The following is a 23562-nucleotide window of genomic DNA, read 5'->3' on the forward strand; positions in this document are numbered from 1 at the left end:
AGGGTGGCTCCACTGTTCCACACGATCCTTCTTGTGCTCACCTCTCACCCATCACTCACCCATACTGTGGAACCTGCCTCCTTTCCAGGTTTCCAGCCAGCACAACCCTGTCTTCACTCTCTGCCACTTGAGGCCACAGCCTCTCTGTTCCCTCTCACCCTCCTTTGTCCAGCTCTCCAAGCCAGCCTCTATGGCCCAGGTTGGTGTCTGAAATGCAAATCAAACCCTCTGCCTGCCCTGGCTAAAGGCTGCCCTGAGGGTCAAGTCCAGCCTCTAAAAGCAAGGTCTGGTCTCCAACTTTTCCTTCAGACTCAGAAAATTCTGGTGACCTTCTAACCATTCACTTCGCTGGATCTCACCTCCATACTTTTACTCACCTCAGCCCCCTTCAAGGAATGCTCCCCGAGTCATCTTTTACACAGCTCAAGGGTCACCTCCTTCAGAAAGCCTTCCAGAAGCTCCTCCCTCTGCAGCCCAACCCGTTCCACTGGACACCTCTGCTCTCAAGACCCGTCCCCTCTCTCCCTGCCCTTGTCTGGACCGTGGGTGGCTCTCTCGGCTCAGTAAGGTTGACTCTCCTGGGACATCATTCCTTTATTTTCTTCTCTTACGTTCCTCTTCACTTTACCCTATAACCACAAACCATCCCTGGCCACATCCTCCCCCAAAAGCTCTCCCCACTCTTCCCACCCCTTTCAGAAACACAGTGTCGGATACCCGAAACCCATCTATCAGGAGGTTCTACCGCGGCTTTAACCTCTGGACGCAGCGATTACAGATGCGCGTCCGAGGATCTGACCCTCTTGGACCAGAGGCTGAAAAAAATGAGCGCCAAAAGGTCCCTCATGGACGGCTGGGGCCAGGCCTTAAATTTGGGATCGGATTTACTGCAGAATCTCAGTAAACAAGAAAACAATGCACCTGTTCACACGTGTTTCTCCCGCCTGAGCTCCCAGAGCCGGGCCTGGCCTTGTGTTCCTCTTTTCCCCAACATCCAGCAGAGGGCGCGCGACCGGCCGGGACACCGCCCGCTCCGGGAAGGCCTGAACGAATGAATGAGGGAAGGCTGGAGGGTCGGGTGAGGGAACGCGAGAGTGAGAGCGAGAACAGATTTACAAGGTGTGACCCTCGCCACAGGCGTTCGTTCATTTCTTCATTCGTTCAGACCCCAGGTGCTAGGAGCTGTGCCAAGGTGCGGAATGCATCTGGGACCCCGACGGTCAAGCGCCCTTTTCCACAGAGCAATCCGGCAGAGCCGCATGCGCGGGCAGGCGCTACGCGTGGAAAGGCCTCTCCCGGCGGGGATCCGCTTCCGTGCCCCTGCGCCCCCGCCCCCCGCCGGTGTCGCGTCGCCCCCTGGCCTCCGCCCGCGTACTCCATGGCGCCGGCGCGGCGGGACCACGTGACGCGCGAGGCCCCGCCCCTCCCCGCCTCTTGCGAGTGAGGCCTCGGCTTGCGGCGGCTCCAGGTGAGTTGCGAGGCGCGGGTCGGGCGTGCCAGCGGGCCTGGCGGCGTGATGCGCGGAATGAGGGCGGTCGGGCAAGCGAGCACGGGCCCCGGGCCAACGGCACCAGTGGCCTTGTTGCGCGGGGATGGGCCCTGCCCGAGGCGCGAGGGCGGCGGCCTGAGGTGAGCCTGCGGCCTGACGTGGCGGGGGCGCGGCCGGCTGGACCTCCAGGCGCGGTCTGGGCCGGGGCCGCCGCCCGGTGGAGTTCCGGGTTCCAAGTTCTCCGCGCGCCTGCGGGGGCCCGGGCCCGGCCTTGGCCCTCGCGGCGTGTTCAAGCTTGGCTTTCCGGGCCGCGACCCTCAGCGCTGCACCGCCAGGCCTGTAACAGGCGGGCAACTCGGGACTGCAGACGCCGCATGACCTTGGGCTTGGGCCTGCCGAGCCTCAGTTTCCTCAGGGTCGTCGCCGGGTGCGGAGCGCGTTCCGAGCGTGGGGGTCCCGGGACTGCAGTCGTGGAGCCCAGCCGCGCCAGCTCTCCCCATTTCCTGACGGAAGTCGGTGATCGCGCTATCAGTGTAAAACCTCCGGATCCCAAAATCCTGGGCGGACCGAACAGACCTGGGCGGGAGCAAGGGGGCCTGGCTGCAGGGTCGGCCCTTCGACCTGCTCCAACTGTGCTGTCTGCGGAATTCCTTCCAGAACTCTCCCCAGCCCTGAGAAATAAGACCTACTCCCTCCTCTTCTGGAGCTGCCCTTTTTCGCTTTGTTGTGGTCCTTGCTTCATGCTGCCAAAAGTCCTGGTTTTGGGGGGCCCTACAGAGTACTTAGTGTGTACTCGGTAAATGGTTGCTGAACTGGAAATTCTTAAATACTTTTGACTGTGTTATTCATTCATCAAAATTCCTTTTATGTCCTTCAGCTTGTACCTGCTTGGGGCATAAAACTTACTTCCTGTACCCCCTAAAGCTTTGAGCAGCACGGAATGGAGGGGCCTTGCTTGTGATGATTGGAATCTGGGATATTATGGGGCTGGATTAATCTAGGGAAGGGCCTCAGGATAGAGTTGTTGTTGGGTGCCCTTTAGTGGATTTCGACTCCTAGCGAACCCATGTGACAGAGAAGAACTGCCGCATAGGGTTTTCTAGGCTGTGATCTTTATGGGAGCGGATATACAGGTCTGCTGCTGAGCAGCTGGGTGGGTTTGAATCGCCAGCCTTTTGGAGCGCTTAACCATTGTGTCACCAGTGCTCCTTCAGGATAGAGTACCACCACCACCCATTGTTGTTGAGGGGATTCTGACACACAGCAATCCTGTAGGACAGAGTAGAACCGTCTGATAGCGTTTCCAAGGCTGTAAATCTTTATGGAAGCGCACTGCCACATTTCAGTTAGTATCCAAGCACTTAACCACTGCACCACCAGGGTTCCTCAGGATAGAGTAACCCTCTGTAAATGAATAGGGAGACCAGGGTGCTACTCACTGAGTGAGCTCCTAAGAGCATTCTTCAGGCATCAGGAAGAACTCACAAAGGTGTGATACATTCAGCTTATTATTTTTAAACACTGTCTTTTACAGAAACGTAGTTGCACTCTGAAATGCTGGGGTTTTTTTTTCCCATCTATTAGATTAGCAGTGATTAAAAAGAAACACTGTTGGTGAGCTAGACAGTAGGGAATCAGGTTCTTATACTCTGCTGGTGAGAGAATAAATTGGTACAACCTCTTAGAGGGCAGTTTGGCAATATCCATTAAAATTAAAGATCACCATTTTTAAATAATGACCCAGCGGTTCTGTATTTAGGAAATTTTCCTTAGATAACTGCTGTGGGTGTGATATCGCACATGCAGTATCAAACAGTTGGAGGAAACCCAGATGTCCCCTTGATGTCCCTTTTGTACCTTTTGAATTTGAATCATGCAAATGTAATTGTATTGAAAAATAAGTTTGAGAATTTCGTTATTAAATATTTCAAACTGACAGAAAGGTAGAGAAATTAACCTGCCACCTCTCCCTATCAAATCCTAATTTTTTTCTTTTTTTTTTTTAATTGTGGTGAAAACACATCAAAACATTTGCCAGTGCAACAACCTCCACATTCACAATTCAGTGACATTGATTACATTCCTCATGTTGTGCCACCGTTACCGCTCTTTTTCCCAAATACTCCACCGCCATTACCATGAACTCAGCGCCTCCCAAACAAAAATTTCCCCTTCCCCCTCCCATTCCTGGTAACCATTAGTAACCTTTGGTTTCTATACATTATTTTATATAAGTGAGATCGTACAGTATTTATCCTTTTGTAACTGAATTATTTTGCTCCGTAGTGGTAGTTGCCTCTGGGATAGGATCTGGTTGGGACATTTGAAAGTTTCACCGTATACCTTTCTGTAGTATATTATTAGCATAATGTTTTCAAGGTACATCCATGTTGTATCATGCATCAAAACGTCATTTCTCTTTATGGCTGCATAATCCATTGTATGTACATTCTGTAGTTTGTTTATCCATTCATCTGTTGATGGACATTTTCGTTGATACCACCTTTTGGCTATTGTGAAAAGTGCTGCAGTTGGTGTACAGGTTTCTGTTCATGTTCCTGCCTTTACTTCTTCTGGGTGTACCTAGGATTGGGATTGCTGGGTCATATGGTAGTTTTAGGTTCAACTTTTTGAGGAACTGCCGAACTGTTTTCCACAATGGCTGCATCACTTTACCTTCCACCAGCAATGGATGAGGGTTCCAGTTTCTCCACAACATTTCCAACACCTGTTTTCTGTTTTTGTTTTTATCATTGCCATTTTAATGGAGGTGAGGTGATATCTCATTGTGGTTTGATTTGCATCTCCCGTGGCTGCTAACCAAAAGATTAGCAGTTGGAACCCACCAGCTTCTTTTTAAGAAATATTCCTTTCACCTTCGTGGAGGTAATCATGTTCCTAAATTTGTCATTTATCATTTCTATAAACGTTTTTGTATATTTTATACCACGATGCCTATCTATCAGCGATATGTAGTATTGTTTTGCGTGTTTTGAAACTTTTTGTAAACGAAATTGTACTAATTCTGCAATTTGCTGTTTGTTCTCTGCATGGCTTTGAGATTTTCCCTGGTTGATGAGTTTGGCTTAAGTTCTAGTTTGCTCGTTTTAACTGTTGTCTAGTGTAGACACCCATTCCCCTGAGGATGGACGTTTTGGGCAAGGTTGTAATCGGTGGTCTTGAGTTTGAGTATGTTGCACTCTGTGCTGTGCTTCTTTAGAGCAGAGAATGGTTTCATTTTTCTTCACACTCCCTCGGCACCTAGCTTAGTTCTTTAAATTGTACTTGATAAATGTGCTTTGCTTGCTCAAGGAAGTGGCCTCCTGCTTTACTGACCTTGTTCTTGGAGTCAGTGTTTATGCAGTAACTCCCATCCATCCCTTCCTAAGGGGATAAAGAGGCTACGGTGCTCACAGTAGATGGGGATACAGCCTGGGGAGCTGTTATAGCAGTCAGTCCTCAGGTAGGAGAAAGAGGTCCTCTCGACTCCTTGGTAATGATGAAGAAGTCAAGGCTAAGTACCCGATATCATGTGATGCCACTGGTAATGGGGCTGAGAGATGTGCGTGTAATACAGCTCCAACCCTCAAGGAGCCAGATGCTGGTGGTAGTAAGACTGCTTGGAGTGGAGGAAAATGATAGAGGCAGAAGTGATCAGGCTGGACCATGACCTGTATGGGGCTCTACTATTTATAGACAGAAAAAGAGGCGGAAGTTGTTGAGAGGATGACCAAAAAAAAAAAAACCCAAACCTGTTGCTATGTAGTCGATTCCAACTTGTGGCGGCCCCATGTATTACAGAGTAGAACTGCTCCATAGGGTTTTCTTGGCTGTAATTTTTGTGGAAGCATATTGCCAGGCCTTTCTTCCATGGTGCTGCTGTGTGGGTTCAGACCACCAATCTTTAGGTTAGCAGCCCAGCACAAACAGTTTGTGCCACCCAGGGACCTGAGAGTTTGACCGGTGTCTGTTCTGGTTTAAGGACTAGTGATAGTAGGGGGATGAGTGAATAAAGCCCAAAGGAAGATTGAGCCAGATCACAGAGAGCCCCAAGTGGTGGGGAGTGGGGAGACAGTGCTTGAGAAGTCAGATGGCATGATCAGAGGGGGCACTTTGGGACCCAGTGCAGCCTAGGCCAACGGACCAGGGAAGGATGAGGCAAGAGGTAGGGAACCCAGTTGGTGTCTGAACAAGGGTGGTGGCCATTAAGTGGAATAACGGGATGGCTGTCTGAGACAGGGAAGAAGAGAAAGATCTGATCGGATACAAGGGTTAGAAAGGAAAAAGGATTATTGAGACCCTGAGGATTCCAGCATGGAAAATGGTGATTGTACCAGTAACAAAAATAGGACGGACAGTCAGGAGGGCTGCTGTCTGGATCAGGTGTTGAGCTGAAGGGGCCACTGGGAATGCAGGGTGTGGAGCAGGGTGTGTTGGATGAAGGGAGAAGGCAAGAGAAAAGAGAGAATTACCATAGGAGACTTTCAAGGCAAGAGAGAATCCCAAGTGAAAGAGGTGGTCAGCGGTGATATGCCTCAGCTCCAGCCATCTCAGGGACCTTGGTGAGAAAGCCGAAGGTGGTCCGGGGTGTGGAGGAAGGAGTAGGTGAGTGGACACAGGTCCCAAATCCAGGAGGAGAGTCAGAAGAGTGTGCCAGACTGTGGAGGGGACAGGTACAGAGGACAGGTGGGGAGAATTGAGCGTGATTGGTGGGAGGCACTGGTGGTGCAGTGGTTAAGAACTCGGCTGCTAACCAAAAAGGTCAGCAGTTCGAATCCACCAGCCACTCCTTGGAAACCCTATGGGGTGGTACTACTCTGTCCTATAAGGTTGCTATGAGTTGGAATCAACTCAACAGCAACGGATTTTTTTTTTTTTTTTTTTTTTTGGTGGGATGGAGAAGAGGCCCAGGGTAGAATTAAAGAGTGTCCAGAGGAGGTAGGAGGGAGTCCCCTGAGGGTGGAGGGAGGCCTCTTCTTTCTAGCAAGGTTTACATTAGAATCTTTTTTTTTTTTTTTCATTTAAAGATATAGTAGAGAACTAGAGAAGAATCAAATTTTGTGGTTGATGGGAGAAGGGTAACGTAGGTAGAGAAGTGAAATGTTCACGGCCTTGTAGGAGACAGCCCCCGAGTTCCCCATCCTCAGACTGGCTGTCCTGCCAGTACTGCACAGTACACATGCCTACAGTCCACACACCTGCATTTCTTATGCCCACAGTCCACACGCCTGCAGTCCATATGCCTGCAGTCCTGATGCCCGCAGTCCACAGTTGCTTCTTGGCTAGAATCCAGGGCAAAATATGCTTGCAATAGATTTGTTTACTGATTAGGTTTCTGAGGCTCCTATTCAAATCATTCTTTGCACGTAATCATACTTTGCATTCTTTGAACATACTGATTTAATTATTAGAAGGTAACAGAGGTTCAGTGGTAGAATTCTCACCTTCTATGTGGGATACCTGGGTTCAATTCCTGGCCAGAGCACCTCATTCACAGCCACCACCTGTCTGTCAGTGGAGGCTTGTGTATTGCTATGATGCTAAACAGGTTTCAGCGGAGCTTCCAGGCTAAGACAGACTAGGAAGAAAGGCCTGGTGATCTACTTCCGAAAATCAGCCAGTGAAAACCCTATGGATCGCAATGGTTTGATCTGCAGCTGATCACGGGGATGGTGTAGGAGCAGGCAGTGTTTTGTTTTGTTCTGTTGTACGTGGGGTCTCCATGAGTTGGAGCTGACTTGACAGCAGCGAACAACAACAACCTAGAATTTAAAACACAGTGAAGTTGATCTCAAATGCACCAGGTCTAGTTGAAGTTACTGGGTCTGTCTCTCAGAATCTTGGTAAGGGAAGGCAGGTCTTGGCCTCCCACACCTACCCCACCCCTGCATGCAGCATTGGAAACCTTCCCTAGGTCTCCTGACCATCACTCAGGCCTTGTCATTTTATGCATCCATTCTGGGTGAGAACTCTCAATTTTGTTCTTTCTCAGTGGGAAAGAAGATGAGCTCTCAAGAACCTGGTGTGTGCTGGTGTTGATGTTCATCGTCTTACTAGTTTCACAGAACCCCATTGGGATGGGGACTTTTATCTCCCTCTTTACAGCTGAGGAACCTAAGGGCATGTGGTGAGTCTAGTGGGGCTGGCACTCTGATCCACCTCTGTCTCCCAACCTCTTCTTTCTTACAGCAATGCTGAAGAAGATAAGATGGGAGAAAGAATCTGGGAGGTGAAGGGACACAGGTCATGAGGAAGAAGTCTAAGTTTGGACCAGAAGTGGGAGGGGAGAGGGCATTAGGGGGCTCGAGACCTCAGGCAAAGCACAGGTGAGCTGGAGGCACTCCCCCCAGGAGCAAGGTGAGCCGCAGGTACTGCTGGGGTGAGCTGGCCAGTCCGTGCATGGTGCCCGTGCTTGCCTCCCTGCTCATCCCTTTGCCCTCTGTTTTGCCAGCGGACGGCCGCGGTGGTGAGGTCTCGTGTGGCTGCCAGAATGGCGGAGGACCAGGAGTTCACTCAGCTCTGCAAGTTGCCTCCGCAGCCCTCACACCCACACTGCATCAACAACACTTACCGGAGTACGCAGCATTCCCAGGCACTGCTGCGTGGGCTACTGGCCCTCCGCGACAGCGGGATCCTCTTCGATGTCGTCCTGGTGGTAGAGGGGAAACACATCGAAGCCCACCGCATCCTGTTGGCCGCATCCTGCGATTACTTCAGGTGAGTTTTTCCTACATCCTGTTTTGCTTTTGGTTTTAAAATTTGCCGTTTTAACATGCACAGCTTGTTCTTGTAAGTAAGATAACACAGCCCGCTAGGTAGATGTGCTCGCACGCAGGGTCTGGGCCTCCCTGAGTCAGTTGTCCCACCTCCCACTCACACCAGAATTCCTCCCACTGCTTGTGATGACTCAGTGAGCAAACCACAGACAGAAGGGGTCAGAGGGTCACTTTTTTCTCTTTATCTCTCCTGTCTTCGGGCATATTCTCTCTCTCTCTCTCTCTTTTTTCCTAAACAATATTATGCCTGGCTTTACTTGTAATACTGCATTTTATAAAATGAGTTTTCTGCTGTAAGTACAATATCCTGGTATAAAACAGATTGTTTTGTACTTTACTCTGTCTTCCATCCCCCTCACCCCCAACATTTTATTTTAAAAAATTTCAAACCTGTGGAATAGTTGAGAAAATAATTCAGTGTACACCTATATACAGTTGTAAACATTTTGCTATGTTTGCTTTCTCTGTTTGTACACATGTCCCTTTTTTTAAAAAGACATCTGACGCTTCACCCCTAAGTCTTTCAGCATGCCCTCCCCCCGCCCCGCCGTGTTCTTGTAATGCTGCTAGAAGGTCCATGAGCCCTGGTCACTTCTCAGGGCCTTGGTACCCTGTGGGTGCGGAAGCCTGAGGCGTGGGTGGTTGTCCCTGTAGACACATTGTCCACAGAGCTGTGTGAGTTTTAGAGCCACACTGTCGTCATTGCCCCCCTTCCCTGTCCATCCACCCTCTGGCTCCTGCCATCTCTCTGTCAGGTCTTACTTAGCCTCTGACCCTCCCAGTCGGGTCCCTGGCCCCTTGGCTTTTCGTGGGCTCCTGCATGATCTCATCCCAGCACTTGGCACACTGGGAAAAACTGGTGGCTTATCTGTCGTACCCACGGGGTTGGAAGCTGTCTTTTATCCCCAGTGCCTAACAGTGTGGTTGTCATGTAGATACTCAAAAAATGCCTGTGGCTTAAATGAATACATTTATGTTCATGAATAGCAAATCAGTGTACCATTATCACTGTTGTCTGCACTGCTTGGCACCCCAAAAAGGTAAGTGCCACTATCTCATTTTACACAGGTGGCAGTGTGACTTAGAGAGAGGGAGAGCCACCCAAGGCCACGTGGCAGTGGGGGCAACTCATGACTTCAAATCCTGGTGTGTTTCCCTTCCAGCTCCAATTCTGTTTGATCGTTCTGTCTTCAAGGCTAGGTTATGGTTCTCATTTTTTTAATTTTAGTAACTATTGTGAGTAGTGCTGCAGTGAACGTTGGTTTACATGTGTCTGTTTGCATTGCTACTTTCAAGTCTCATGGATTTATACCTAGGAGTGGAATTGCTGAGTTATGTGGTCGTTCTGTGTTCAACTTTTTAAGGAACCACTAAATTCTTTTCCATAGCAGCTGTACCGTTTTGCATTCCCACCAGCAATGGATGAGGGTTTCAGTTTCTCCACATCCTCACCAATATTTGTTATTTTCCATTTTTTTGATCTTAGCCATCCTGGTTGAGGTGAAGTGGTATCCCATTGTGGTTTTTATATCTCCCTAAGGTGCAAACAAGTAGCCGTGGTAGCACAAATGGTTAAACACTCAGCTGCTAATTCAAAGATTGGCAGTTCAAACCCACCCAGCAGCTCTGTGGGAGAAAGACCTGGTGATCTGCTTGCATAAAGATTACAGCAAAGAAAACCCTGTAGGGGGCAGTTCTACTCTGTCACATGGAGTTGCTATGAGTTGGAATTAACTAGATGGCACCTAACAACAACAGAAGGTACAAACAGTTAATGTACTCAGCTGCTCACAGAAAGATTGGAGGTACCAGTTCCCAGAAGTACCTTGGAAGAAAGACCTGATGATCTATGTCCAAAAAATCAGCCATTGAAAACCCTATGGAGCACAGTTCTACTCTGACATACATGGGGTTGCCATGAGTCAGAATTGACTTAACAGCAACTGATTTTAATGGCTAATGATGTTGAGCATCTTTTCAATGTGCGTGTTGGCCAGTTGCATATCTTCTTTAGTGAAATGTTTGTTCAAATCCTTTGCCCATTTTTTGATTGGGTTGTCTTTTTGTGTTAAGTTATAGGAGTTCTTCTTTATATATTCTGGATATTAAATCCTTATCCAGTATATGCTTCCAAAAAAATTTCTCTCAGTCTGTAGGTAGTCTTTTCACTTATTTTAGTAACTATTAAGCGAAATATTTATAATTCAAGTGCTTCTCGTCTCTAGTGGTGGCTTGTTACAGATGTGTCCAGGGGCTGTGACAGTGGCGTCTCTGCAGTTCAGCTGACGCCTTTAATCTTTGAAGCACTGTCTTAGTTATCTAGAACTGCTATAATAGAAATACCACAAGTGGATGGCTTCAACAAACAAGTTTATTCTCTCATGGTCTAGTGGTGCAAACAGCTCCAAGGGAAAGCTTTGTCTCTGTGTCAGCTCTGTAGGAAGGTCCTTGTCATCAATCTTCCCCTGGACTAGGAACTTCTCAGCGCAAGGAACCCTAGGTCAAAAGGACACGCTCACTTCTGGCTCTTGTTTTTTGGTGGTATGAAGTCCTCCTCACCCCCACCCCCCACACTTGCTTGTCTCGTTTATATCTAAAAAGAAATTGACTTAAGACGCAACCTAATCTTATAGATTGAGCCCTATCTCATTAACAGAACTGCAGCTAAGGTTGTCTCATTAACATCATAGAGATGGGATTTACAGTGCATAGGAAAATCACATCAGATGACAAAATGGTAGACAGTCACATAATGCTGGGCATCATGGCCTAGACAAGTTGATGCACATTTTTGGGGGACACAGTTCAATCCATAACAGGTAGCATGTGGTACAGTGTGTAGCAGGGAGCTGGGAGGGGACTCAGGGCGGGAGTGCTCCGGGGCCTAGCACTGGGCCCATCCAGCAAAGTCTGAGGCCTGTCCAGGGGGAGGCTGGCAGGGGCTGTGGAGGCCAGCAGGAATCTCTTGGCTCACCTTCTCCACTTAAGTTCCTCTGCCGCCTTCAGGCCACATCTCATCCCCCTACACAGGCTGTGAATGAAGGGCAGTCATAGGTGCCTCCTTTCCTCAGTAATTTAAATCTTCTGTGGCTTTCCATGTCTTTCAGGAGTGTTTTCCCAGCACTTTTCCACAGCCCCCTCAGGTGGGCCCCTTGTGGGAGGTATTCCCCTCTCAGGCATGGCCAATGTGCCTGGCTGGCTCCCCTCATCCCCACACTGCTGTCTCTTCCATTGAGAAGGAGAGAGAGAGTGACATTATCGGGAGAACCCAGAGTTATCTCAAATATATATATAAGAAATAAATGATTCCCAAGCTTCAGCATGTTTATTTTATTATTTATTCTCGTTATTTGATTCAGTTTAAAATGATGAAGGACCATTTTTTCCCAGTAAGACTGTTGAAAATGTGTAAAGTTTGTAATGCCTGATGTGGGCAAAGGCAGAGAGAAGGCATTTCGAACAGTCTTTTTGGTGAGTGGGTTGGCAGTACCAAGATGTAAAAGGTCCATGGTTAGGTCCTGTGGAATGATGCACCAGACACTGGGAGGCCTGGGTGCAGGGTGGCCTCTGCTTCGCGATTTGTGCCCAACAACGGGGAAGGAGGTAGCCATTCACTTCGGTGGGGTTAGTGCAGCCGTTTAAAAAACTAGCTAGGTCCATGTATACTAGTAGATAGGTGGACACCATACATTACAGGGGGAAAGGGACAATGTGTAACGTGTCCCACTTTGAAGATCTGGAAGGACTCAGACTGAACTCCAGGTGAAGGGAGAATGGAACTAAAGACTGTGACTTCTTTTTGTTGAATTATTTGAGTTGTTTTACAAAGAACAGGAGTTACATTGCAAATTTAAGAAAAGTTTTAAATTGCGTGTGGTGCTTTCTGCAGCTGGTGGGGCTGTCCCAGCGTATGTGACGCGGGTTGAGAAGTGCTGCCCCAGGCCTTGCGTGCACGTTTCCCCTGGTGCCAGGGTCTCTAGTTGCCTTTCCCAATCTGGTCTTCTGCCATTTCCCTATGTGTCTTCTTTATGGCAGTCCCACAGCCAAATCTACAATTGTCCAGACAAGTTCTGGGCTTTCTTGCCTCTGTGCTTTTACTGTTCTCCTCCCAGCCTGTGCTGCCCTTTTCTACCTTTTCTACCATGCAGAATCTTATCCTCCTTCAAGGCCCATCTGCAGTCCTCCTGCTCTGAGGAGCCTTTCCTCATGGTCCTTCACCTTCCCAGACAGAAGGATCTCAGCCTCTGGCTTGCAGGACCTCTTTGCTTGTCTTGTCCCTGCAGAAGGCTGCCAACTCTTTGCAAGCATAGAGCGGTATTATCCTCACCTGGGTAATCCCCTGTGCAGGAAGTTTCCCTTGCTCTTCATGTACACCAAGTGTATGGTCAAGGAATTGAATAGTCAGATCCTATCTTAGATGACTTTTGTTGGTATCTTTCCACACACTTCTTTTGGCTCAGTGACCCTACCAAAAAAAAAAAAAAAACCAGTGGCTGTGGCGTTGACTCCAGCTCCTGGTGCCCCCATGTGTGTCAGTGTTGAACTGTGCTCCACAGGGTTTTCAGTGGCTGATTTTTTGGACGTAGATCACCAAGCCTTTCTTCCGAGGTGCCTCTTGGTGGATTCGAACTACCAGCCTTTCAGTTAGCAGCCGAGCATATTAACTGTTTGCACCACCAAGAGACTCCTACACTCCCCTGCTTTTCCTTGCATACTTCCCTGTCTTCATGATCTAGTGCTGCTGTAACAGAAATACCACAAGTGGATGGCTTTAACAAAGAGAAGTTTATTCTCTCACAATCCAGCAGGCTAGCAGTCCAAATTCAGGGTGCTGCCTTCAAGGGAAAGCTTTCTCTCTCTGTTGGCTCTGGAGGAAGGTCCTTGTGATGCATCAGTCTTTCCTTGGTCTGGGAGCAAGGATGCCCTCTGCTCCTGGCACTTCTTTCTTCGTGGTATGAGGTCATTCTGTCTGTCTGCTTGCTTCCCTTTTTTATATCTCAAAAGAGATTGGCTTAAGACACTATCAAATCTTATAGATATCATCAATATAACTGCCACTAATCCATCTTATTACATCATAGTGATAGGATTTACAACACAGAGGGAAACCACATCAGTTGACAAAATGGAAGACAGTCATACAATACTGGGAATCATGACCTAGCCAAGTTGACAGACATTTTGGGGGGACACAGTTCAATCCATGACATGCCACCTTTGGCCCCCCAAAATTCATGTCCTTGCCCCTTGTAAATCAGCTCCAAGTCCAAAATCCAAAAATCCTTCCTCATCTGTGAAATGTAGAATACGAGTTATCTGCTTCCAGAGTACAGTGGTGGAACAGGCAACAAGCTATACATTTCCAGTACAAATGGGAGAAACTGGAGGGGAAGAAGAGGTAACAGGCACCAAACAAGTCAGGAGAACACATTACATTAGCCCTCGAGGCTTGAAAATAATCCTCTGTTCTCTGAGACCATTTATGCAGTAGTCCTGCCCTCCAGACTCTAGGTATTGGCCATACTCTCTGGATTCTGAGTGGAGGCCTCTCGGCCCTGGGCTTCAGCTCTGCCTTCCAGGCCCACTGGGACAGCAGCTCTGCTCCCTTGGCTTTAGGTGTACCATTCTCCTAGTCCATCTGAGTGGCAACTCCGCTCTTAGAAACACCAGAGGCCATAGCTCCACCCTTTGAAACCCCAAAGGTCCTAGCCATACCTTTTGAGACTGAGGCAGCTTGGCTGCCTGTGTTCCTTGTCGCTTCAGCTTCTGCTTCCTGGTTCCTTGGCCTCTTGGCCCTCAGGCCTCACGCCCGCATCTGCCCTCCTGGGGCTGGTGTTCCAAGGCCCTGTAGCTCCACTGATACGTGCCTGGAGACACCCTACTCGCCAGTAGACTTTGGCTGGAAGGCACTTGGCTTTCTCGCTTCATGGGTTGGGAACCTAGCTCTACTGTTAAGTGCCTGGAGGCGCCCTACTCCGACCTCCGCCAGGAAGCCTCCTGCACGCAGGCACTCAGCTCTCTTGCTCCATGGGTCGGCTCCAGCACTGTCTGGCACTGGTCTCCTGGTTCTGCCACTGCCTCTTCTCTGCCGCTGCCGGTCCTCTCTCCATTGACAGTTTTAAAACTGCTTCCACGTTTTAGGTATCTCTTGTTAGAGCAGCACCCCATTTCCAGTACCAAATTCTGTCTTGGTCATCTAGTGCTCCTGTAACAGAAATACCACAAGTGGATGGTTTTAACAAAGAGAAGTTTATTCTCTCACAGTCCTATAGGCTAGAAGTCCGAATTCAGGCCACTGGCTTCAGGGGAAGGCTTTCTCTGTCGGCTCTGGAGGAAGGTTCTTGTGATACATCAATCTTCCCTTGGTCTGGGAACATCTCAGTGCAGGGACCTCAGGTCCAAAGGATGTGCTTTGCTCCTGGCACTGTTTTCTTGGTGGTATGAGGTCCCCATTCTCTCTGCTTGCTTCCCTCTTTTGTATCTCAAAAGAGATTGGCTTAAGACACTATTTAATCTTATAGAGCTCATCGGTATAACTGCCGCTAATCCATCTTACTACATCCTAGTGATAGGATTTACAGCACATAGGGAAATCACATCAGATGACAAAAGGATAGACAGTCATACAATACTGTGAATCAATCTAGCCAAGTTGACAGACATTTTTGGGGGACACAGTTCAATCCATGACATTCTCCGTGGCTGGTTCCTCCTCTTCTCCCGAAACTATTAAGTGTCTTAGAGACCCAGGACTCTATCCTGTATGTAACCTCCCTGAGTCATCTCATCTCTTCCTTAATTGTTTTTTTTTTTCCCTTCTCTGTTTTTTTTTAATTGTGGTGAAAACATCCACCAACACAACTTCCACATTTACAGCTTAGTGACATTGATTACATTTTTCGTGTTGTGCCTCCATTATCACTATCCTCATCCAACATTCCACCACCATTAACATAAACTCCAAAACCAAAAACCAAACCTGTTGCCGTCGAGTCAATTCCAACTTATAGTGACCCTATAGGACACAGCAGAACTGCCCCGTAGGGTTTCCAAGGAACAGCTGGTAGATTCGAACTGTCGACATTTTGGTTAGCAACTGAATGCTTAAGCACTTTGTCACCAGGGCGCCAACATAAACTCATTGCCCCCCCGTCTTGGTCACCTAATGCTGCTGTAGCAGAAATACCACAAGTGGATAGCCTCAACAAAGAGAAATTTATTCTATCACAGTCCAATAGGCTACAAGTCCAAATTCAGGGCATCAGCTCCAGGGTGAGTCTTTCTCTCTCTGTCAGCTCTGGAGGAAGGTCTTTGACATGCATTAGTCTTCTCTTGGTCTGGGAGTGTCTCAGCACAAGAACCTCGGGTCCAAAGGATGTGCTCTGCTCCCGGCATTTCTTTCTTGGTGGTGATGTCGCCCTATCTCTTTGCTTGCTTCTCTCTTTTATATCTCAAAAGAGATTAGCTTAAGACACTAATCTTGTAGACCTCATCAATATTACTGCCACTAATCCATCTTATTACACCATAGTGATAGAGTTTACAACACATAGGGAAATCACATCAGATGATAAAACGGAAGATAGTCATACAATACTGGAAATAATTGTGACCTAGCCAAGTTGACACATTTTGGGGGGATACAATTCAATCCATGACACCCCCCACAAACAAAAACTCCCCCTGCCTCCCTTAGGTTTCTATATATTTGCCTGTTTCATATAAGTGAGATTGTACAATATTTGTCCTTTTGTGACTGACTTATTTCGCTCAGCATAATGTTTTCAAAGTTCATCCATGGTATGGCATGCATCAGAACTTCATTTCTCTTTGTGACTACATAATATTTCATTATATGATAAGCAACAGAAAACAAAGTAGACAAGCGGGACCTCATAAAAGTTAAATAATTATGTTCATCAAAAGACTTTATCAGAAGAATAAAGAGACAGCGTACAGACTGGGAAAAAAATCTTTGGGAACAATATAACTGATAAGGGTCCAGTATCTAAAATATACAGAAAACTTCTACAGCTTAGCAACAAAAGACAAATAACCCAGTCAAAAACTGGGCAAAAGACATGAACAGACATTTCACCAAAGAGGATATTCAGAGGCCAACAGACACATGAAAAGATGCTCAGTGTCATGAACCATCAGAGAAATGCAAATCAAAACCATAATAAGACACCATTTCACTCCCACTAGGATGGCCGAGATTAAAAAAAAAAGGAAAATAAGAAGTGTTGGAGGGAATGTGGAGAAATTGGAACCCTTATCCATTGCTGGTGGGAATGCAAAATGGTACAGCCGTAGTGGAAAACAGTCTAGCAGTTCCTCAGAAGACTAGAGGTAGAGCTGCCATATGACCCAGCAATTCTACTCCTAGGTATATACCCGAGAGATGTAATAGAAGTAACACAAACAGACATTTGCACACCTGTGTTCTTTGCAGCACTCTTCACAATAGCAAAAAGATGGAAACAACCTAAGTGCCCACCAAAAAGATGAATAGATAAGTAAAATATGGTACATACATACAATGGAATATTACTCAGCCATAAAGAAAAGTGAGTTCCCGAAACATCTTGGAACATGGATGAACCTGGAGGACATCATGTTAAGCGAAATAAGTCAATCACAAAAAAAAAAAAACTTACTGTTATGAAATGACATGAACAAGTAAATGTACAGAAACTAATGTTCATTAGTGGTTACAGGAGGGGTTTCACTCGCTATATAGTAGACACTTGTTGTTTTTGTTGATGGGAAAGGTAACACCAAATGAGGGTGAAGTATACAGAGCTTGACAAAGGTAAACTATGTCGCTAAAAAGTACACAAGAAAAAGGACCTGTTGGTAATTACTATGGCATATATAATTTTGAAACAATAGCAAAAACAACCAAAAAATATATATGTAGGTATATATGTGTGAATGTAGGCATATATGTGTATGAACCTGTTGCTGTCATTTTGATTCTGACTCGTAGCAACCCTATAGGACAGAGGAGAACTGCCCCATAGGGTTTCCAAGGAATGACTGGTGAATTCGAACTGCCAACCTTTTGGTTAGCAGCTGAGCTCTTAACCACTGTGCCACCAGGATTCCATATATGTGTAGGTATATATATATGTGTGTTTATATAGGTATATGCGTGTGTATATGTATCCGTGTGGCTGTATGCACATATATTCGTATATATAATAAAGCCCATGGGGGCACAGTTATGTATACTTCTTAGACATAACCAAACATCTCTTGGGATTGGATTTCTGGGCTTCAGGGATTAAGACCATAGTCTCGTGGGACGTCTCGGTCAGTTGGCATAATATATTTCATAAATTTATGTTCTATATCCTCGTCTGGTGAGTAGTGTTTGGCATTTTAAAAGCTTGCGAGCAACCATCTAAGATACAGCTATTGGTCTGTGCTTGTCCAGAGCAGAAGAGAAAGAAGGAAAACAAAGACTCAAAGAACAAACTAGTGTACAGGACAGATAGTCCACATGAGCCACGGCCTAATCTACTCTGAGACCAAAAGAACTAGATGGTGCGTGGCTACCACTACTAATGATTCTAATCCGGGCCGCAATAGATGGACCCGGATAGAATGGGAGAAAAATGTGGAAGCAGAACCTCAAATTCCTTAAAACAAACCAAAAAAACAGACCTACTGAACTGGTTGAGACTGGAGGGCTCCCCAAGACTATTCCCCTGAGATACTCTTCAAACCTTTAAACCAAAACTAACCCCTGAGGTCACCTTGTAGCTAAATAACAGACTGGCTCAAAAAATAATGAATATCACCACAGGTACTGTGCTCCTTTAAAAAATCACTTATATGAGACCAAATGGTAAACAATTACTTTTAAAAGAAAGATGAGAATATAAAGGGGCAGGAAAACTAGATTAATGGAAATGGAACAACCAGAAAAGAAATAATGAGAATGTTCACACATTGTGAAGAATGTAACCAATGTCACTCAACAACTTGTGTAGAAATTGTTGAATGGGAACCTACACTGCTATGTAAAAACCTTCACTGAAAACACAATAAAATATTATTTAAAAAATATCCCATTGTATAATGCACATTTTGTTTATCCATTCATCTGTTGATGGACGTTCAGTTGATTCCACCTTTTGGTGTTTGTGAAAAGTGTTGCAATGAGCATTGGTATACAGGTTTCTGTTCACATTCCTGCCTTACTTCTTCTGGGTATATACCTAGGATTGGGATTCCTGGGTCACATGGTAGTTCTATGTTCAGCTTTTTAAGGAATTGCCAAACTGTTTTCCACAGTGGCTCCACCATTTTACATTCCTACCAGCAGTGAGTGAGGGTTCCAGTGAGTGAGGGTTCCAGTTTCTCCACAACCTCACCAACACTTGTTTTCTAACGCCTTGTAGTTTTAAATACTATCTATGAATTATAATACTACTTTACTCAACTTGATGCCTATAATTTTGAAAATTTGGATAAAATTGATGATTTAATAGAAAATATAAGTTACCAGAACTCTACCCCCAGAAGAGAGAGAATACTATTCCCAACAAAAGCACAAGGCCCATATATGTCCTAGGGAGTTCTGTTAGGAACAAACTCCAATGCCATTTAGATTTTTCCAGAGCAGAGACAAAGAAGGGAAGTTTCCACAATTTTTAAAAAAGGTATTGTCATGGATTGAATTGTGTCCCCAAAAAATATGTGTCAACAAAAGGACAAATACTGTATGAGACCTCTACTGTAAAAACTCATGAAAAAGTTTACATCTTTGTTGGTTACGGGGATGGGGGGAATACTAAATAGACAATAGATAAGTGGTAATTTTGGTGAAGGGTAAGACGGTACACAATACTGGGGAAGCCAGCACAACTTGTACAAGAAAAGGTCATGGAAGCTCCATAGACACATCCAAACTCCCTGAAGGACTGAATTGCTGGTCAGAGGGCTGTGGAGACCATGGTTTCAGGGAACATCTAGCTCAGTTGACGTAACCCAGTTTATAAGGAAAATGTTCTACATTCTACTTTGGTGAGTAGCATCTGGGGTCTTAAAAGCCTGTGAGCAGCTATCTAAGATACTCCACTGTTCTCACCCCTTCGGGAGTAAGGGAGAATGAAGAAAACAAGAAACAAGGAAAAGGTTAGTCCAGAGGACTAACAGACCACAACTACCACGGCCTCCACCAGACTGAGTCCAGTACAACTAGATGGTGCCTGGCTACCACTACTGACTGCTCTGACCGGGATCACAACAGAGGGTCCCTCGGACAGAGCTGGAGAAAAATGGAGAACACAATTCTAACTCACAAAAAGACAAAACTTACTGGCCTAACAGAGACTGGAAAAGCCCCAAGAGTATGGCCCCCGGACACCCTTTTAGCTCAGTAATGAAGTCACTCCCGAGGTTAACCGTTCAGGCAAAGATTATACAGCCCCATAAAACAAAACAAGACTAATAGGGGTACAACAGTCCAGGGACAAGGACTAGAAGGCAGGAGGGGACAGGAAAGTTGGTAATAGGGAACCCAAGGTTGAGAAGGGACAGTGTTGACATGTCGTGGGGTTAACTATTGTCATAAAACAATATGTGTACTAACTGTTTAATGAAAAACTACGTGTTCTGTAAATCTTCATCTAAAGTACAATAAAAAAAAAAGAAAAAATATGTGTCAACTTGACTAGGCCATAATTCCCAGTGTTGTGTGGTTGTCCTCCATTTTGTGATCTGATGTAATTTTCCTTTGTGTTGTAAGTCTTAATTTCTGCCTGTGGTTGATGAGGCAACGTTAGGTTATGTTAAAGAGGATTAGGGTGGGGTGAAACACCCTTAGTCAGCTCACGCCCTGGAACTGATATAAGGGGTGTTTACCTGTGGTGTGTGGCCTGCATCACCTTGTATCTTACAAGAGATAAAAGGAGAGAGAAGCAAGCAGAGAGATAGGGGACCTCATACTACCAAGACAGAAGCATCGGGAGCAGAGCACGTCCTTCAAACCTGGGGTCCCTGCTCTGAGAAGCTCCTAGACCAGGGGAAGATTGATGACAGGGACCTTTCCCCAGAACCGACAGAGAGAAAGCCTTCCCCTGGAGCTGGCATCCTGTATCCAGACTTCTGGCCTCCACAAGTGTGAGAGAATGAATTTCTGTTTGTTAAAGCCATCCACTTGTGGTACTTCTGTTATAGCAGCACTAGGTAATTAAGACAGGTATGTAATATTAATATCAAAACTGGACAGACATCCCCCACACAGAAGGACAACTATAGTGTGAACATCTTCAATGAAACTTTGGCACATAGCGTTCAGCCGTATGTAATCCAACGTTCAGAGTCATACCCTGCCCCAAGTGTGATTTATTCCTGGAACAGAAGATTAGTCCCATGTTGGAAATCTTTTTTCTAAAGCACAGCATCAATGGATCAAAAAAGATGTAGCATATAGTAATCTATGTGCATGGTAAATGTAAAAAAAAAAACAGTTGCTATTGAGTTAGCTCCATCTCATGGCGACCCCATGTGTGTCCGAGTAGTACTGTGCGTCATAGGGTTGTTCAGTGACTCATTTTTCAGAAGTAGATTGCCAGGCCTTTCTTCCAAGGTGCCTCTTGGGGAACATAGACCTCCAACCTTTCGGTTAGCAGCCTAGCACATTAACTATTTACAACTGTGCTTGGTAAATTTGTTGTTGTTGTTAGCTGCCATCAAGTCAACCCTGACTCATGGCAATGGGATCAGACTGTTGTGCTCCATAGGGTTTTCACTGTCTGATTTTCAGAAGTAGATTGCCAGGCTGTCCTTCCTAGCCTGTCTTAGTCTGAAAGTGCCGCTGAAACCTGTTCAGCATCACAGCAACATGCAAGCCTTCATTAACAGTTGAATGGTGACCGCACATGAGGTGCATTGGCCAGGAATTGAACCTGGGTCTCCTGCATAGAAGGCGAGAATTCTCCCACTGAACCAATAGGCATATGATAAAATTCATCCTTTGTTCCTCTAATTTAAAAGTATTTTTTTAATAGATAAAAAGATATGCCCAGTGAAGTGCTTTTCTGCCCCACTTCCCTTCCTGCCCCGTATCATAACAAATTTTAAAACATTCTTACTCATCCATACAGTGTTTCCTTTTTCAAATACTAGTCCACGATCCCTTATCTGCGATTCTGACACCCTAAAAGCTCTGAAACGGAAACTTTGGCACAGGTTCATTAAACCACAAAACCCACACTGAACTGATAACAAGCCTAGTTATATTTTTTAATCCTACTTAGTGTGAGTCTTTATACATTTTGCTTTGGAAAGACTAAGGTGTTTGAATAAGGGGTACTGACCTAGACCCCATGGGGATGTAACATAACATATGGCATGTGTACAGTAGTCCTCAACTGAAACTTTACGAATTCTGAAACACATCTAGTCTTGAGAGTTCAGATGAGGGATTGTGGAGCAAGCAAAAAAAAAACCAAACCCGTTGCCAGAGACTTTATTCTGACTCATGCAACCCCATGTGTTAGAGAGTAGAATTGAATTCCATAAGGTTTTCCTTGTTGTGGTGCAAACAGTTAAGCGCTCGACCACTAGTGGAGAGGTTGGCGGATTGAACACACCCAGAGTGCCTCAGGAGATTGGTCTGGCAGTCTACTTCCAGAAGGTCACAGCCTTGAAAACCCTACAGAGCAGTTCTACTCTGCACACATAGGGTCACCATGAGTTGGAGTTGACTCAATGGCAACTAACAACAACAGTCTTTATGGAAGCAGGTTGCCAGGCCTTTCTTCCACAGCACCACTGGGTGGGTTTGAACTGCCAACCTTTAGGTTAGTAGCCAAGAGTAAATTGCTTTAAGGTCCTTACAAGGCACAGATGGTTTGCACTCAACTACTAACATTCAAATCCTATGGAGCAGTTCTGCTCTGTACCACTTGTGGTTGCCATGAGTCAGACTTCACTCTTCGGCAACAAGTGGGGCAAGCAGACACATGGAAATGCTCTCCTCTCCCACTAAGGCCAGGATCAGAGGCAGAAGCTGGTGCCAAGTGACCTCAAGATGTACTGGAGCTGTCTCAAACCTTGCAATAAATCTGGAGGTCACTCGGCACCAGCAGGTGGAGGCCATCCATGTCCTCTGTGCTGCAGAGCATTCTGTCGTGTCTCTGCCCCTTCACGTGTTCAGTCGGTCCGGTCCGCTTCTGCCAGGTACTTGGTGGATATCCTTTTTTTTTTTAATTTTAGGTTTTTTATTTTGATATATTTTCAGGGTCACAAAAAAGTAGCAAGAGTAAGATAAAATGTAACCATCCATTTTTGGTTAAAAACAACTGCAACAAAAACCCAATAAAAAAAAAATGAATGTATTTGGGCGGGGGGCTTTCTTGGTGGTATGAGGTCCCCATGTCTCTGCTCACTTTCCTCTTACATCTCCAAAGAGATTGACTTAAAACACAATCTTGTAGATAGGGTCCTGCCTCATTAACATAACTGCCGATAATCCCACCTCGTTAACATCATAGAGGTAAGATTTATAACACAGGAAAATCACATCAAATGACAAAATGGTGAACAGTCACACAGTACTGGGAATCATGGGCCTAGCCAAGTCGACGCACATTTTTGGGGAACACGTTTCAATCCATAACAAATACCAAGAGGGTTTACTGGGGGGATTAGACAAGCTGATTCCAAAGTGCAAATAAAAAAGCAAACTATGTCTAGGAAATTGTTGAAAAACAAAAGTACAGAAAGGAGACTAAACGTAAACTAGTTGCTGTCGAGTCGATTCCCACTTATGGTGACCTCGTGTGTGTCAGAGTAGACTGTGCTCCATAGGGTTTTCAGCGACTGATTATTCAGAAGTCGATCACCAGGCTTTTTGTCTGAGGCATCTCTGGGTGGACTCGAACCTCCAACCTTTCAGTTAGCAGCCGAGCATATTAACTCTTGGCACCACCGTGGAGCTGTGATACATTAATGCATGTGATGAAGCTGCAGTAATTGAAACTGCTCCTCATGCCTAAAGAGACAGGTTATTGGAAAAGGATAGGAAGTTTAGAAAGCATTCCAGACACATCAGGAACTTTGTATGTGATCAAGATGGCATCATAAATCAAGGGAAAGAGACAGTGGAATGGCCATCTGGAAGAATGTATATAAAGTTGGACCTTTGCTCCACGCTTTATACAGAGTAAATTTCAGGCAGATCAAAAATTTTAAGCAATTTTTATTGTTTATAAAAAAAAAAAGTGGGAAAATATTTTTTAATATAATTGCAGAAGGAGAAAGCCTTTCTAAGTTTGA

General features: G+C 45.9%; 1 protein-coding gene across 2 annotated transcripts in view; it reads left to right on the forward strand.

Moving 5' to 3' along the window:
- The first annotated feature begins 1435 nt into the window (after positions 1–1435).
- Positions 1436–23562, forward strand: part of KLHL22 (kelch like family member 22) — a 50945-nt gene continuing 28818 nt past the window's right edge. Inside the window, exons 1-2 of one of the 2 annotated variants that reach the window (XM_023740533.1) lie at positions 1436–1468; positions 7941–8206. In XM_023740533.1, coding sequence (XP_023596301.1) covers positions 7980–8206 — 227 coding nt within the window. In that variant the 5' untranslated portion in view covers positions 1436–1468; positions 7941–7979. Of the gene's footprint in view, positions 1469–7881; positions 8207–23562 lie in introns of those variants that run through there. The other variant, XM_004386175.2, reaches the window with a different exon arrangement.

Source organism: Trichechus manatus, unplaced genomic scaffold (genome assembly GCF_000243295.1).
Source record: "Trichechus manatus latirostris isolate Lorelei unplaced genomic scaffold, TriManLat1.0 scaffold00157, whole genome shotgun sequence".
NCBI lineage: Eukaryota > Metazoa > Chordata > Mammalia > Sirenia > Trichechidae > Trichechus > Trichechus manatus.